The sequence below is a fragment of the Mesoplodon densirostris genome, chromosome 2 (genome assembly GCF_025265405.1).
Source record: "Mesoplodon densirostris isolate mMesDen1 chromosome 2, mMesDen1 primary haplotype, whole genome shotgun sequence".
Taxonomy (NCBI): domain Eukaryota; kingdom Metazoa; phylum Chordata; class Mammalia; order Artiodactyla; family Ziphiidae; genus Mesoplodon; species Mesoplodon densirostris.
The window spans coordinates 76,258,714-76,274,178 of NC_082662.1; the positions used below are offsets into that span (position 1 = coordinate 76,258,714).

At 37.8% G+C, this 15,465-nt stretch overlaps 1 protein-coding gene across 12 annotated transcripts in view; it reads right to left on the reverse strand.

Annotated features, from left to right (window-relative positions):
- Nucleotides 1-2,985: 2,985 nt before the first annotated feature.
- Nucleotides 2,986-15,465, reverse strand: part of SSX2IP (SSX family member 2 interacting protein) — a 40,651-nt gene continuing 28,171 nt past the window's right edge. For 8 of the 12 annotated variants that reach the window (XM_060084976.1, XM_060085011.1, XM_060084998.1 and 5 more), the window contains 6 exons: nt 14,987-15,137; nt 12,931-13,067; nt 12,407-12,580; nt 8,879-8,993; nt 8,229-8,394; nt 2,986-3,553 (listed from right to left, as the gene is read on the reverse strand). In XM_060084976.1, coding sequence (XP_059940959.1) covers nt 3,379-3,553; nt 8,229-8,394; nt 8,879-8,993; nt 12,407-12,580; nt 12,931-13,067; nt 14,987-15,137 — 918 coding nt within the window. In that variant the 3' untranslated portion in view covers nt 2,986-3,378. The remainder of the gene's footprint in view (nt 3,554-8,228; nt 8,395-8,878; nt 8,994-12,406; nt 12,581-12,930; nt 13,068-14,986; nt 15,138-15,465) is intronic. The other 4 variants (XM_060085006.1, XM_060084983.1, XM_060085019.1 and 1 more) reach the window with 3 other exon arrangements.

Consider the following 15,465-nt stretch of genomic DNA (forward strand, 5'->3'; position numbering starts at 1 on the left):
AAGTTTTATCACCAGACCGAATGTCTGAACAGCATCTCCCATTGTTTATGACAATTTAGGTTTATATAGCTGGTCTTCCACTCAACCCAGAGATTCTCAGTGGCAGGGAGCGTGCTTAGTTGTCTTTCTCTCCCCAGTAACTAGAAGGTAGTAATAAGCCCTGACACACAGCAGCTACTTTATATGCTTATGAAAAGAATGAAAAAAATTAACGACAAACATAGGGAGAAGTATATTTACTAGACTTCCAAGACCCATACTTAATTTAAATCCAATCTAGAAATAAGAACATGATTTACATCAGGCAACAGGTGTTCAAGACTTTTACAACAGAGCAATCACATAACGGGTTTGCTAGCTCACAGCGTTCTGTGCGTACACACTGCAAAACCTCTCCTGGCATTCCGGGTGTTTTCAAATGCTCCACCAGGGCAGGTCAAAACTGGATTCTAGGGCGCTCTCCTTCTCACCATGTACCATGGAATATGTTTCCCCACAAAAAGTGTTACCACAGGTCTATGAACAAGTCTGGTCAGCAAAGGTACGAAAAATGCAACTCTTAAGTAACGACAGTATTTTAATTATACCATGAGGAAAACAATTTGCCGTGGATTGTTCCGTGAATCTAAACATTTAATACATTGCTTCTACAAGAAAGTACCTATTTATTAAGTTTAATTTTAATCTTAATTTTCTGGTAGGATTGTTCTTCTATTAAGTTTCTCATCATAAATTGAAGATATAAAAATTTAAGAGTAGGAAATAAAATCTCTTAAATTTTCTTTACCACTTTTATGCTTTAAAATTCAAAATGGATAAAAACAAATAAGGCACAGAATGTTTCAGATCTGCATCCTGATAAAGAAGACACTGAAAATGGTCAGGAAGACTTTCAAGCAAAAGTGAACATGGTGCTCTCTCACCTCATCGTGGCTAAATGCAAGACTGCAGCACGGCTGTATTACTAGTAAACTGCAAACACCTAGAGAGGGAAGGCAAATAAAATCTAGGAGTTTTATGTGTGGAGTCAGGAGTTATCCAGCATGGAAACCGTTTCAACATTCTAAGAAGTTTAGCGTGACTAGGAATCATCATTGGAGCTGGAATGTAAAGCAAACTCTACGCTGTTAAGTAAAACATAACTACTGGCAGATCTTTTATCAAAAGCACAATGATCCTGGCTTTCATTTTACTGTTTCACACCTTAGATTTAAAAGTAAGTCTCAAGGGAATTTTTCTCTCCAATATGAGAATTCAACCAACTTTAAAATGAAAAAAACAAAAAACTGATGCTGCTTTGTAGAAATGCATCATTGTGGAATGCAATATTCCTAAAATAAGAGATTACTCTAAAAATTAGAACACCGTTTCTAGCCAAGTATATCATGGAACCCCCAGAAAAAAAAAACCCAATTCTTGACAAATATATCACTGCCTATTTAGAAAATTTGATTGCTTTTCTTTGATCATGTTATTGCTCAATAGCAAAAGAACGATATCACAGCTGTTTCTTCCTTTGGAGTATAGTACTACTTCTGAAATTCTGCATCATTTCTAATATTTTTAAATGGTAAAGAAGGGGCATGCACCAAGCTGAATGTGGTGACTAATTTGCTTTTGCTCAAGAGCCAGCTTTTTGAGACTATAAATGTTGTACTTTCTCATGAGTACTTTCACTAATGTCTTACAAGATACTCAATAATATGCTATTAACCCTGAAAAAATGGCTGCTGCTACGCAACTCCAAAGAGTTATATATATAGTGAGTGAGTGGATGACAAAAGTACTTTTTTTTTTGCAGTACGTGGGCCTCTCACTGTTGTGGCCTCTTCTGCTGTGGAGCACAGGCTCCGGACGCGCAGGCTCAGCGGCCATGGCTCACGGGCCCAGCCGCTCCACGGCATGTGGGATCTTCCCAGACCAGGGCACGAACCTGTGTCCCCTGCATCGGCAGGCAGACTCTCAACCACTGCGCCACCAGGGAAGCCCGACAAAAGTACTTTTTAACATGACAAATTTAAATTGAACAGCCACAACCAGGTGAGTGAATACAAATGGTTGAACTGCTAGAAAATGGGAAGGCAGATGGGCCTAAACTACAATACCTATAGCAAGGACTGGATATGTGTAGCCTTCTACATGCAGAGACAAATAGAGTTAGGTACTTAAAGCTTTCTGATGAAAATTCTAGGAAAGTGCTTGGGCCCACACTTACATTATTCTTACTATCAATAATAATAACAATAACAACGATGAAGAATCATGCAATCAGTCCTGAAAGTGAAATGACAAGTTTGTCCAGAGTATCATATCTGGACTATAAAATCTGATGCTTTTATGTTATCAGATTTCCTTATCAGTAAATATCTCATTGAAAAATTATTAAAGAATTATTGGCAACTATACAAAGCCTTTGCTGGTATAGGTGTTACGGTATGGGTACCCATCTGGTAGAGAAAATATCACCATCCAAACATCTGAAATATCTTAATATCTTCTATCATCCAAATATCCTAAGCCAATATTCTTAAACTGTTTCATCCAAAGGTACTGTTGTCTTACCTCTATTATGCCAAAATCAATAATCCTTTGAAAAATTGTAATATCCTACATATTAAAAAAACCTAATGCTGTAGAAATCTCCAAAATGTAACATTAGTAATGTTAATGATCTAAAGAACTTGGCTTCATGGAATAGCTTTTCAGTATTTATTGCTCAGATGGGTTCAAAAAATTCTTAAACATAAGGTGGCAATGGCTCTAATACATCTGTAAACAGAATATCACTAATAAAAATTTTATTGGCATGAAATACTATAATTATGGATGTGTAAAATCTTTAAATCTTAAAGCCTCTTAACATAATCATGTATATCTATGTACAAAACATACATAAATTTCACTTTATTTAAAACATATGAAAGAGGGTATTTCAAATCACACTAAACATAATAAATATATAACTTGCTTTATTAAAAAGCTACAGTATACATTCAAGGAAAGGCTAAACTTCCAATGCCAACTATATATGAGACAAAATTAAACATTTACAATAATCAGTTTCCTAAAAGTGCTATTTTTAATACCTATAAGAGGAAACTCATTCTAGTGCTTTGTTTCCATCCAAACGTTTATACATTCCTTTATTCACAGAACCAGGTGCTTCTGTTACTAAAAATACATATCCAAAGCTTTTATATCCTTTTAAATAGATTTAACATTTTAGCTCTTTGGGGGAGGAACAGGGAAGCCCAAACAAACAACAAAGACCATTTTAAATTATTAGAGATGATTGACTTTATAACACACCCTGTTTCAACTCAGATGTGAAATTTGATGAACATGTTAATGAAAAAAAAAAAATCCCAGTTCACATGTCTAAGGTAAGTCATCCTTCTCTACGTGAGCATTTGCATGGGTCGAGGAGCATCCACTACAGCAACCTTCCTGTGAATCAGGCCTTGATGCCACGCTCCACTTCTGATTTGTACATTCTCTTCCAACCTGATTTGGCTTAGATTCTTCAGGGGTTGTATTTAGTACACTGATTGAACTGTTGGGGAAAGAAAAGGGAGATCTTAATCATCATCTCCTCCTTTCATACCTTTGATATGCCTGAATGTCTAAAATCTGATTACTCCCTTGTCTCATGCTAAGTAAATTTTGAGGACACACTGGTCAAGAACACAGAAGTGTTTCAACATGGTCACTTTTATCTATCCATCTATTTATCTGTTCAGTCTACTGTGAAGGATGCTACCCAACTAGAGCCTAAGGTAGATAGAGAACATGTGAGTTTTGAAAGCTAACGTTCCCCATACCCCTGCCTTTCTGTCACTAGTTTCTAATCTCTTTATAGTTTCTTTCTTCACTCATCCATCTGTTCATGCATGCTTTCATCCTCCATGTGTTCACTCATGCAGATATTTAATGACCACCTACAAAGTGGTTAGGAGTCCAGACCCTGAACAGATGGTTTATGTTCATATCCCAGCTGGACCACTTACTACGTCACTTCTGGCAAGTTAACCCTCCCTGTTCTTCAGCTTCCTCAGCTGTAAAATGGAAATAATAATAGAACCTACACCTCGCAGGGTTGGGGTGGGAACTAAATGAGTTAACACACACTAAGCACTTAACGATGATGCTCAATTAACTTCAAGTGTCGGACAGTAACAATCTAAGTGTCTGAACACAGACACAGTCCCTAGCTTCAGAGATACAGTCTGAGGTATGCTCTGCAACCAGCCTCAAAACAAGGAAATTTAGTTAAGTGATTACTTGCAATTCATGGGATTGAACCAATGAACAATACATTTTTAGCAACTGAATATGTTACATAATTTTTTCCCCAAAATTTCTTTTGCCTAAATGTTCATTTTTTTCGTGTGACTGCTTAACTAACTCAACCTTATAATGTGGCAATCCTAAAAAAAATTAAGTTGCTTTAATTCTAAAACGCTAAACCAAAAACATAATTGACAATTTTTTTTTTTTTTTTTTTTTTTGCAGTACGCGGGCCTCTCACTGCTGTGGCCTCTCCCGTTGCGGAGCACAGGCTCCAGACGCGCAGGCTCCGGACACGCAGGCTCAGCGGCCATAGCTCACGGGCCCAGCCGCTCCGCGGCATGTGGGATCTTCCCGGACCAGGGCACAAACCCGTGTCCCCTGCATCGGCAGGCGGACTCTCAACCACTGTGCCACCAGGGAAGCCCCATAATTGACAATTTTACTTACACTTATTGCTTAAAAAAAAAAGGAACTTGCTTATAATTCAGATTCAGAATCCCTGCCGTCTCAGATGAGATGAGATCAGATCAATGATTAACTAAGTTCTCTATAACTTAGTACAAGAGGTACTTTGGGGCTTCCCTGATAGCGCAGTGATTGAGAGTCTGCCTGCCGACTCAGGGGACACGGGTTCGTGCCCCAGTCCGGGAAGATCCCACATGCCGCGGAGCGGCGAGGCCCGTGAGCCATGGCCGCTGGGCCTGCGCGTCCGGAGCCTGTGCTCCGCAACGAGAGAGGCCACAACAGTGAGAGGCCCACGTAACGCAAAAAAAAAAAAGGTACTTTGCACGGAATCCAGGCACAGCCCGTATGTAACATTCCACTCTACAGTGAAGGAGCAATGAGGATGTTGCTGTAGAAATTAGCTACAAATATTCCTAATTATTTTGTCACAATCTTATTACGAACCCAGATCCAAGGTGCTTTAGGTGCAGGAATCCAAATATACCAAATAATTAAAAATTTCAAGAACGATGTTAAGCTGCACAGCTTCTCTCCTGATATCCAGTTACATGACTCTTTTGTTTTACCCTAAGTGGCCAGTATCTGTGAATAGCTTAATGAAATTTCTTTAAGCTCCAAAATACTGTTTCTATGCCACTGACATTGTTCAGTGTAGCCCTTGAACACAAGAAACAGAAAAGCATTTTTATAATCCACTTATGTTTACATATATTTTTATTTTTATAGCCTGTTACTGAAGGTTTACAATGGACCAAGTACTGTTTTAAGTGCTTTACATATATTGGTACTGAATCTCACAGTACCCTAGGATGTAGGTACTAAATGTTGGACTTTTTATTAAACACAAAACAAAGTCTTCAAGGAATATTTATGTTAAATACTTCATAACTATAAATAATTATGTAAAAAAGTAAAAATTTTAAATACATAAAAATAATTGAGGCAACTAAGCTATGTTCTCTTTTAGGTACAGAATGCATTACAAGCATACTTCATTTTATGGCATTTCAACTTATTGCACTTTGCAGATACTGCATTTTTTTACAAACAGAGGATTATGGCAACCCTGGGTTGTCAGACGAATTAGCATTTTTTAGTGATAAAGTACCTTTTAATTAAGGTACGTACATTGTTTTTTTAGACATAATGCTATTGCACACTTCATAGATTACAGTACAGTGCACACATAACTTTTATATGCACTGCGAAACCAACAAGTTTGAGTATGTTGCTCTGTTGCGATACTGGCTTTATTGCAGTGGTCTGGAACTGAATCTGCAACATCTCCGAGGGCTGCCTGTACTTGTAAATGGTGAGCAGAATCTCTGTCTAAATCTATACACAGAGTTCTGACTGGTCAAATTTGGGGGCTTCAATAACATTCTATGTAAGAAAATACTCTGAGCTTATATTATCTTTTGATTGTAAATTAAACAAACTTTAACTTCCCATATTTCACACATCAACCTATTGGCTCTAACTGCAAAACACAGCCTAAATCCAAGCACAGTTCTGTCTTCATGTAATGACCCTAGGGTGCAAATTACCACATCTCTCACCTCAACTCCACTGATGTTTCTTAACTGGCTCTCCTGGCTTGTGCTCCTACAGTCTGTTTCTCATATAATAAAATGAAGTAATCTTTTTAAACCTTGGATTTTAAAAAAATCATTATCTCACTTAAAAGGTCTCCAATGCTTTTCCATTGCCCTTAGAACAATATCCGACTTACAAGTACAGACTAACATAGTTGACAAATGAAATCTCAAGTGCGTGGTGGGAGCACAAGCAGAGTGGGGCTATATATAAACAATATTAGTTGTGAGTTGATAACTGCTGAACCTGGGTGATGGGTACACAGGGTCCCTGACCTCATTCCCTCTACCTGTGTATACAGCTGAACTTTTACATAATGTTACCTCCCACCCTCACACCTCCTGGTCGTGCTCACTAACTACACTCGCCATCCACAAACACACCCGTGTCCCACCTCAAGGTTCCTACACTTGCCTGGAGGACTCTTCCCCCAGCTCCTTTTTTTGCCCCCCAGTGTTTACTTAGAGTCCTAATCCTTTTAAAGGCCAACTACAAATGAGAGTGCGTTGTCCTTTTTTAAAACTTCATATTTTTGTTTAAAAATTTATCTAGTTCGGGCTTCCCTGGTGGCGCAGTGGTTGAGAGGCCGCCTGCTGATGCAGGGGACGCGGGTTCGTGCCCCAGTCCGGGAAGATCCCATATGCCGCGGAGGGGCTGGGCCCGTGAGCCATGGCCGCTGAGCCTGCGCGTCTGGAGCCTGTGCTCCGCAACGGGAGAGGCCACGACAGTGAGAGGCCCGCGTACCACAAAAAAAAAAAATTATCTATTTCACAATTCTTGGTCCAAGGGCTTAGCTGGTGTCTTCAGCACTTAGCTCCACACCTGTCTCTCTCTCACTACAACAGGCCAACTGTGCTGCAGCCCTGGCTCCTGCTTTCTAAGGCACCTGGGAAGGCCCTCGTGCCACTGTCTCCTACGTTAATGAAGAGGAGAGCGATCACCACCACACTTTGCGACATGTCCCTTTGCTCTTTGCTACTCCTCTCTATCTCCCTAGGAATGTTCTATCTGTTTAGTTCAAAATCAATCCTGGGGGCTTCCCTGGTGGCGCAGTGGTTGAGAGTCCGCCTACCGATGCAGGGAACATGGGTTCGTGCCCCGGTGCGGGAAGATCCCACATGCCGCGGAGCAGTTAGGCCCGTGAGCCATGGCCGCTGAGCCTGCGTGTCCGGAGCCTGTGCTCCGCAACGGGAGAGGCCACAACAGTGAGAGGCCCACGTACCGCAAAAAAAAAAAAAAAAAAAAAAAAAAAATCAATCCTGGAATAGGCTCTGAGGTAGAGTACTGATATTATACCTTAGAAAATGATGTAACAACTTAAGACAGAGGAAAATACCACAATGCATCAGTTAAAAGCAGTATCTGGCTCTCCTGGGGGTGGGGAGCAACTTTGTCTACCCTGTCATCCTTGGGCACAGATCCTCTTCACCAGTCAAGGGGAGGGGGCTTTTCTCGGGTCTTTGTCCTTCCACACCAATAAAATGGGCATACCACAAGAAACTCTAAAATAGGTACTCTACAGAAACTATCAAAACACTATCCTTCTGTTCAATACAATTAAATTATTAAGTAACTCCTGAAATAAGATTGTATTTTAAATTGTATTTTACATGTGAAATAAAAAGAATCACATTATATGACTTAGCTCCCAGAAGACAGGGACCAGAGCTACCTTGTTCACTACTGTATTCCCAGCACCTAACAGGTGTCTACACATAATGGATAGCCAATAAATATTTGTACAATGAATGAGTCAATCTACTCAATTCCTCTCCAGAGTCTCTACTGTTGCTCGTCCTAGACACGCCAACTTTTCCTTTGCGACGCAACTCTAGCACTTTAACAAATATGTGAGAAGATCACCTATAGACCAGTACCTATGTTCAGATACACAGGAACGCGTCTGGCAAAAGTCTGAAGTAGAAGGAGAAGCAGGAAGAGATTTAGTAAGTTTAGACGTGCAAACTGGAGACCCAGTAGGCGCACCGTGAGGCTTCTTTTGCCGTGGCCTCGAGTGTACTGTAGGGTTGTCCCGATCAGAACCTGTTTAAAAAAGAAAAAAAAGAAAAAAAAAAGAAGGAAAGAAGGCACTACATATGGAAAAGCATTAAATATAGTAAAGGTAATTAACTAGGGTCCTAGACTAGATTCATTTGCAGTTCTAAGTGAGGTGGGAGAGAACAAATTAATCTAAATATCCACTGTAGCCCTATGAGTCTAGTCTAGCTAATCCGGTGATCTTTGTTATGCACAGTCCACAAACATTTAGAAGGGTCTAGTTTAAAAAATATTTCTAGACTGTGAATTTTCAAAATTTGACATTATTACATTCACAACAAAAGTTGCTCTGGGCATGCAAAGTCCTCCCGTCATTTCTATTTTGACTACAGTAAATAAAATATCAAAGTTAATTTTTAGTTCCAATTAGAGAGTTCTTACTGGTGACTGCTAAAGTTATATATTAATAATAATCTACAGTACTTTATTTACATGCATTTTCAGATTAAAGAGTTTATGAAATACTCACTTCCTGAGAAGGCACTGAAAATTTTCACATTTTCTGAGTTCTGGTGGTCAAAGGTAGTCATATTTAGAAACTGTTGCTTTAACCAACTGGCTCTTTCTTCTTCAAATGCCTTTCTCTACCATCACAAGCAAACCAAAGAAATACCGATCAATACTTCAACGTTCACACAATTGCCATTTCACACGATTTCTCTAGCTATTTGTGTCTGCTCTCTGATTATCTCTATATATTTAGTCAAAGGAATTAACCCTAGAAAACTAAGAAAAATTTCATTTAAGAAAATTATGTTTAAAAAATAAAAATTCACCTGTTTCTCCTGACAAGCCAACTACTATTTTCACATCAATTCTGAATAAATTCAAGTGTATAATACAAAATAATAAGCATGTTAGCATAACTTTAAACATATGGAATATGAGCATAACTTTTGAACACACAAAACATGGTAAATATAAGATTACAAACAACAGAAAAATTGACATTTACCCCATTGTAAACTAATCACTTGAAAAAAAAAAAGAGATATGACTTCATCAAGCACTGATCTCATCCTCCAACCATCTCCCAGTACTAGCAGCCGTCACCACTAGACCACAGAGCGCCTATGTCAAACCTCCTCCTTCTGAATAGCTAATTAGCAATCCTAAATTCTCCCTCTCCCCTTGGGTCTCTGGTACTTTCTTCCCATCCTTCACTGGCCCCACTGTCCTCAGTGACCAGAGGCAGACAGAGTCTCAGGCAGAGAATAGGGAGTGGTATGCAAAGCAGCAAGAGTATCTCTTGGAGTAGGATCAGGGGTGGTGGGGGGATATGGGCTCAGAAACACAGGTGATTACATAAGACAGGAGGAAATGCTGGTGCAAACTGTTTTTGCCTCCTGAGGAAGATAGCTATTGATGACACAGACTTTCATAATTACAGAGGAAGGTCATGTCAGCTACTTAAGATAACGTATAGTTTTTCATTCATAAATATTAATACAAAATCATAGATCACCAGATATTTGAAGAAAACTAACAGTGTAAAAGAAAAACGGCCAGGATAAATAAAGAGAACTGGCCAAGGGAAACAGTTCAAGATAAACTTCTTTTTCAAATAACAAAAATTATCAGACAGATTTATGAATATCTGTAAAATATAATAGTATACCAAAAAAAGCAAAAAATAAGGACATTAAAAAACTTAAAAGATAAATTCTGAAATAAAAACTCAGTGGATGAAGTGAATAATAAAACTGACCTTTGCTGAATACCAGGTTCGTGATGCCCAAGATAAGAGTGAGAAAATATTCCTGAATTCAGAACATAAAGTCAATCTATAGATGTAGTCAGAAGGTAAAACATTTGTCTAATAGAAGTTCCAGAATGCAAGAGAAGGAAAAAATACAGAATTGAAGAAAATATCCCTAAACTGAAGAAATATAGTGTCTTCAGGCCGAAAGGAACTACCCAGACGTATCCTGGTAAAATTGCAGAACTCTTAAGAACATAAAATTCCAAAAGCTTCCAGAGAGGGGGAAAAACAAAACACAGGTATCTACAAAGTAATACAGGTTATATTACAGCCAGGCTTCTCATGAGCAAAACAAAACACTGGAAGAAATGGAATAACTCAAAAGTTTTGAGGGGAAGTGGAAAACTAAATTCTATATCCAGACAAACCAATCAAGTAAGAATGTATTTTTTGGATATTCCAGAATTCAGAATATTTTTCACTCACACACTACTTATGAAAAAATTACTCAAGAAAGTAATACAGCAAATTGGAAAAGAAACCGAAGAAAGAGAATATAACATGAGATATAAGTTGAATCTGATTCAGGAAATCATAAAGGAAGCTACAAAGAAAGTCAAAGTATTTACTACATAGTGATACATGAAGATTTTCTTCCATGTGGCAAAATCTTAATAACAGAATATTTTTTATGTGTCCAAAAAAATTACTTGGCTATAGAATGAATAACATTTACATAATCACTATGTTACCAATGTTCTTTCTGGTTTTTAATTCTTAAATCTCAATCTTAGACAAAGTACTTATACCTGAATTGTATTAAAAGATAGAATATAAACGTGATAATCCTTGACAATGAAAACTAATATCACAGACAAAACCTGGGGAGTCGAAGGGTAAGAGCAGTGCAACAAGGGATAAACCTGTACTGTCTGAAGTTGAGCAAACCTGAAATGGAAGCATTAAACAAATTTACTTAAAGCAAAAAAGTCAACCAGGAAAAATAATTCTTTAAAAAGTAGCTTAAAAAAGTAAAAATATTATGAAGAAATCATATGTAAATGAGAAAGTATAGATGGGAGGTATGATAAAGACACTAAACTCCTTATCTTTCATAGTGGAAAACTGATAGGCTTATATCGATCAAAATAGTACTTCTGGGAAGTACTATTTTAACTTGAAATAAAGTTCAAAAAAGGTTGAACTTTATTTCAAGCTAAAACAGTACTTCCCAGAAGAATCACAAACTTTTAACAGTGGTTACTTCTGAGGAATGAAACTGGCAATAAGCATGGAGGATACTGTCTTACCTTGTAGCTTTTTGTATGGATTGAGTTTCTTTTTTAAAACCATTTTCAGACATTACTTCTCTAATTTTTGAAAAGGAAATATGTAGGTAATACACTGCTAAATAAAAAAGCGACCTGTCGAAGTGTATACACACACAGTTCAAACTGTTAACTGTTAATGCATTCATCCCTGGGTAAGAGGATGGAGAGAGAGAGAGAACTTTATTTTTACTGTATTCTACCCCTAACTCCCTTTTTTAAAAACAAAAGACATGTTCTTGGTTGCACTCTCTTCTGACTCTACACCTACTGACAGTGGAGACATGACAGATGCCCAAAAGAAACCTCTTGTGTGAAGCTAAACCCTTAACAGTAGAAAGCCACCCAACGGACTTTCCTGGCAGCGCAGCGGTTAAGAATCTGCCTGCCAATGCAGGGGACACAGGTTCAATCCCTGGTCCAGAAAGATCCCACACGCCGCAGAGCAACTAAGCCCGTGCACCACAACTACTGAGCCTGTGCTCTAGAGCCCATGAGCCACAACTACTGAGCCCACACACCTCAACTACTGAAGCCTGTGCCCCTAAGAGTCCATGCTCTGCAACAAGAGAAGCCACTGCAATGAGAAGTCCATGCACCACAATGTAGAGTAGCCCCTGCTCACTGCAATTAGAGAAAGCCTGCATGCAGCAACGTGGACCCAATGCAGCCAAAAAAATAACATAAAACAAAACAAAACAAAATAAAATAAAGCCACCCAAAAGGGATGATAAATGCTTATAGTTTTTTCAATAAAAACTTCTTTTTCAATTCCCAAATCTGGTAAAGGCAAAATGATATCCTTCTGTTATAGCTTCCATTTCAAGCATTTGTGAAATCACTAGTAAAATACTTGAGAAAAAAAATGGATAGCAAAGAAACAAGAAAAAGCAGAACTTAGATGCATTCTACAGACCTCTCCAGGACCTTCAAACGCTCTACAAGGAAAGCCAATTGCTTAAAATACCTCCAAACCTAGGCGAATAGCTGCTTCTGTAAAGCTTCGTCTTTCTTTCTCGAAATTCTTCTTTTGCTCCTTAAATAGGGACCATTCTTCTTTGAGGCGTTCCTTTTCTTCCAACAAGTAACAGTCTCGTAGCAGTGAAGTGGTGTCGTCATCACACGCAGTAGCAAGCTGCTGCTATTAAATTTTAAAACATAGTAAGTTCCAGAGGGTCCCTGCAACACTCCAACAAGTTGAAATGAACACAAGGGAAAAGCAGGTCAAACTTTAAGGGAAGGAGAGAAATGATAAAGAATCAGAAAGTCAACTGAAATGAGAGTCTCATTTCCCAAATACTTCTAACTGGCAAAGCCCCTACTAAGGAGTGCCACGTGGTCTATCTCCGGGCAAGTACAGAACTTCGTTTAGACTGAAAAATGTCAAATGCTACAGATCTTATGAAATAAAGGAGTAAAACTGTAGTAAGATTAAGTAAAATTCTGACCCTTCACAGGGGAGAACAGCTTTAAAAGGTGCCTCGCATTTACCTGTAAAAGTTGCTGCTGAGTTTTAATCATTTCTTTACACTGTTGAATTTCTAACTCAAGTTTTTCAGTTTCTTGTTCATGGTCTTGTCGTGAGATTACATCTTCATCATTACAACCTTCTAGGTGTACCTTTGAAACTAACACAAAACCAGTAATTTGACATAAACCTTACAGTCATCATTTTAGTTTATGGTGTTTGGAGACATATATTTAAAAATCAAGGCTCACAGAACTTTTCCCTTTCTGGAATCTTGTAGGTTCCCTAAAAGGTAGGTATTTCCTTTGCCCTTTAAAAATTCCATAAGCTATAATAAAATAAAATAAAATGTATATTATTTTAACACTAAAAAATTTTAAAAAGCACAAAGCAGCTCTAAGGAGTTCATGGCAACTATAAATTCATGCTATTTCTGGACTAAATGATATCCTTACTTACAGAGCTCTACTGTCAACATTTAATCTGTAATTCATATTTATTCACGATTATGTCCTAATTAAAAATGTACAACCTATATTCACAGAAAAATTAACATTCATAAATTATGTTCTTTTGACACTTCCTCAAAGATCAGTGCAGTGCTACAAATCTTGCTGTTATTAAATTCAACAAATATGAAGTCTGAAAATACTTGCTATTTACTAATAGACAATGATGACTGAAATCAATAAAATCTCATGTAAAGTAATTTTGATACTATAATTTTGCTGATTGCTCTTTACTTTTGGAGACAATTAGCACTGAGTTTGTCATTTTTGACCATTTGGAATACATTTTCTTTAAATAGACTTCATTTACTTAGCAGAAATCTTAATTTTCTTGATTTAAAAGCATGCGAATCTTAACAAATAAAAAATAAGGATATATTCATCCACATATATCTATTTATACTATCTATAATGACAAGAAGTGGTATCTAAAATAATAGACTGTTAAGTGAAAAAAGCACAGTGTAGGAAAAAAACATGTAATATTCAATTTTGGGTTTGTATACACTTAAAATAAATATTTTGTGAGCACACAGAGAAAGGTCTAGAAAAGTATGCACCAAACTATTAGGTGTTACACATAGGGAATAGAGACCTGAATATTCTACTTTATATATTGGGTTGGCCAAAAAGGTCATTCGGTTTTTAAGTAAAAATAAAAGACATTTTTTCATTTCCACCAAGAGCAATATATTCATTAACCGAACGAACTTTCTGGCCAACCCAATACCTCCTAATTGATATTTTGCATCAAATGTCTATTGTTTTGTTTTTTTTAAAGAATTTTCTTTTTTTTAAATTAGTTATCTATTTTATACATATCAGTGTATACAGTCAATCCCAATCTCCCAATTCATCCCACCACCATCGTCCGCCCCCTGCTTTCCCGCTTGGTGTCCATATGTTCGTTCTCTACATCTGTGTCTCTATTTCTGCCTTGCGAACCAGTTCATCTGTACCATTTTTCTAGATTCCACATATATGAGTTAATATACGATATTTGTTTTTCTCTTTCTGACTTACTTCACTCTGTATGACAGTCTCTAGGTCCGTCCACATGTCTACAAGTGACCCAAGAACTTTACTGAACAATGTATTCCTTAACCGAACAAACTTTTTGGCCAACCCAACACTTCCTAATTGATACTTTGCAACAAGTGTCTATGATTTTGAAAATAATTTAGAAATGAATTATTAGCAACCTAGGAATAGGCAAGTATCTAGGAATAAAAAGCAAGAGGTTCATATTTATACTATATTATGATTAATATTTTCCTGATTTCCATGATACAGTAAGAGACTCAGTTCACTTTATTCAACTGTCTTCTGCACTCAGAGCAGACGGACATACGATGTCCTCTTTTCGGAGACATTCACTCTGAGAGCAAAGCATTTTTTCTCAGTGAGGTTCAAACCGCATGTCTGGAAGTAGGCAGAGTCTTGCTCTTCAAACCACCAGACTGAGCTAAGGACTTCAGTCTGAGCCCGTAACTTGGCTTTCTAGGTGACTGACTGAAGTCAGCTTACTGAGTGTCACAGCTCAATCTACCTGCAGTCAGGCAGTACTTACCTTGGTTATCAAGTTTTTCTACATGACTTTTCAAAATTCTCCACTGTTTTCTGATGCTGTTGGTAAGCTGCTCTCTCACAGTTTCACAGGAAAGGTCCCACGTACTATCTCTACTCAGTTCCCCAGCATCTTCTTCAATATCAGAGATAACCTGCAAGTGGCCAGAGGTGAGAGGGAAAGACCAGAATCTTAAAATGGCGACACTCAGGCAGTAGTCATCAGACTGATGGTCAGAGACACATATCAAAATCATTTCTGTGCTGTATCTGAAGCATAAATGACCCAGTCCTTAACATAAATGTCTTGAGAAAAAGCAATTAATACTGAAGATAGAAATTCCCCAACTCAGGTCTCTTCAAAGCTGAATTTGAAGCCCAACATAGTTAGTGACAAAAGTCATGGAACTGTGTGAGGAAGAGGAACCTGCCTCACGCTGTGTTAGGTGCTTTCACATGTTAATTAGTCCTCAAATCATGTTA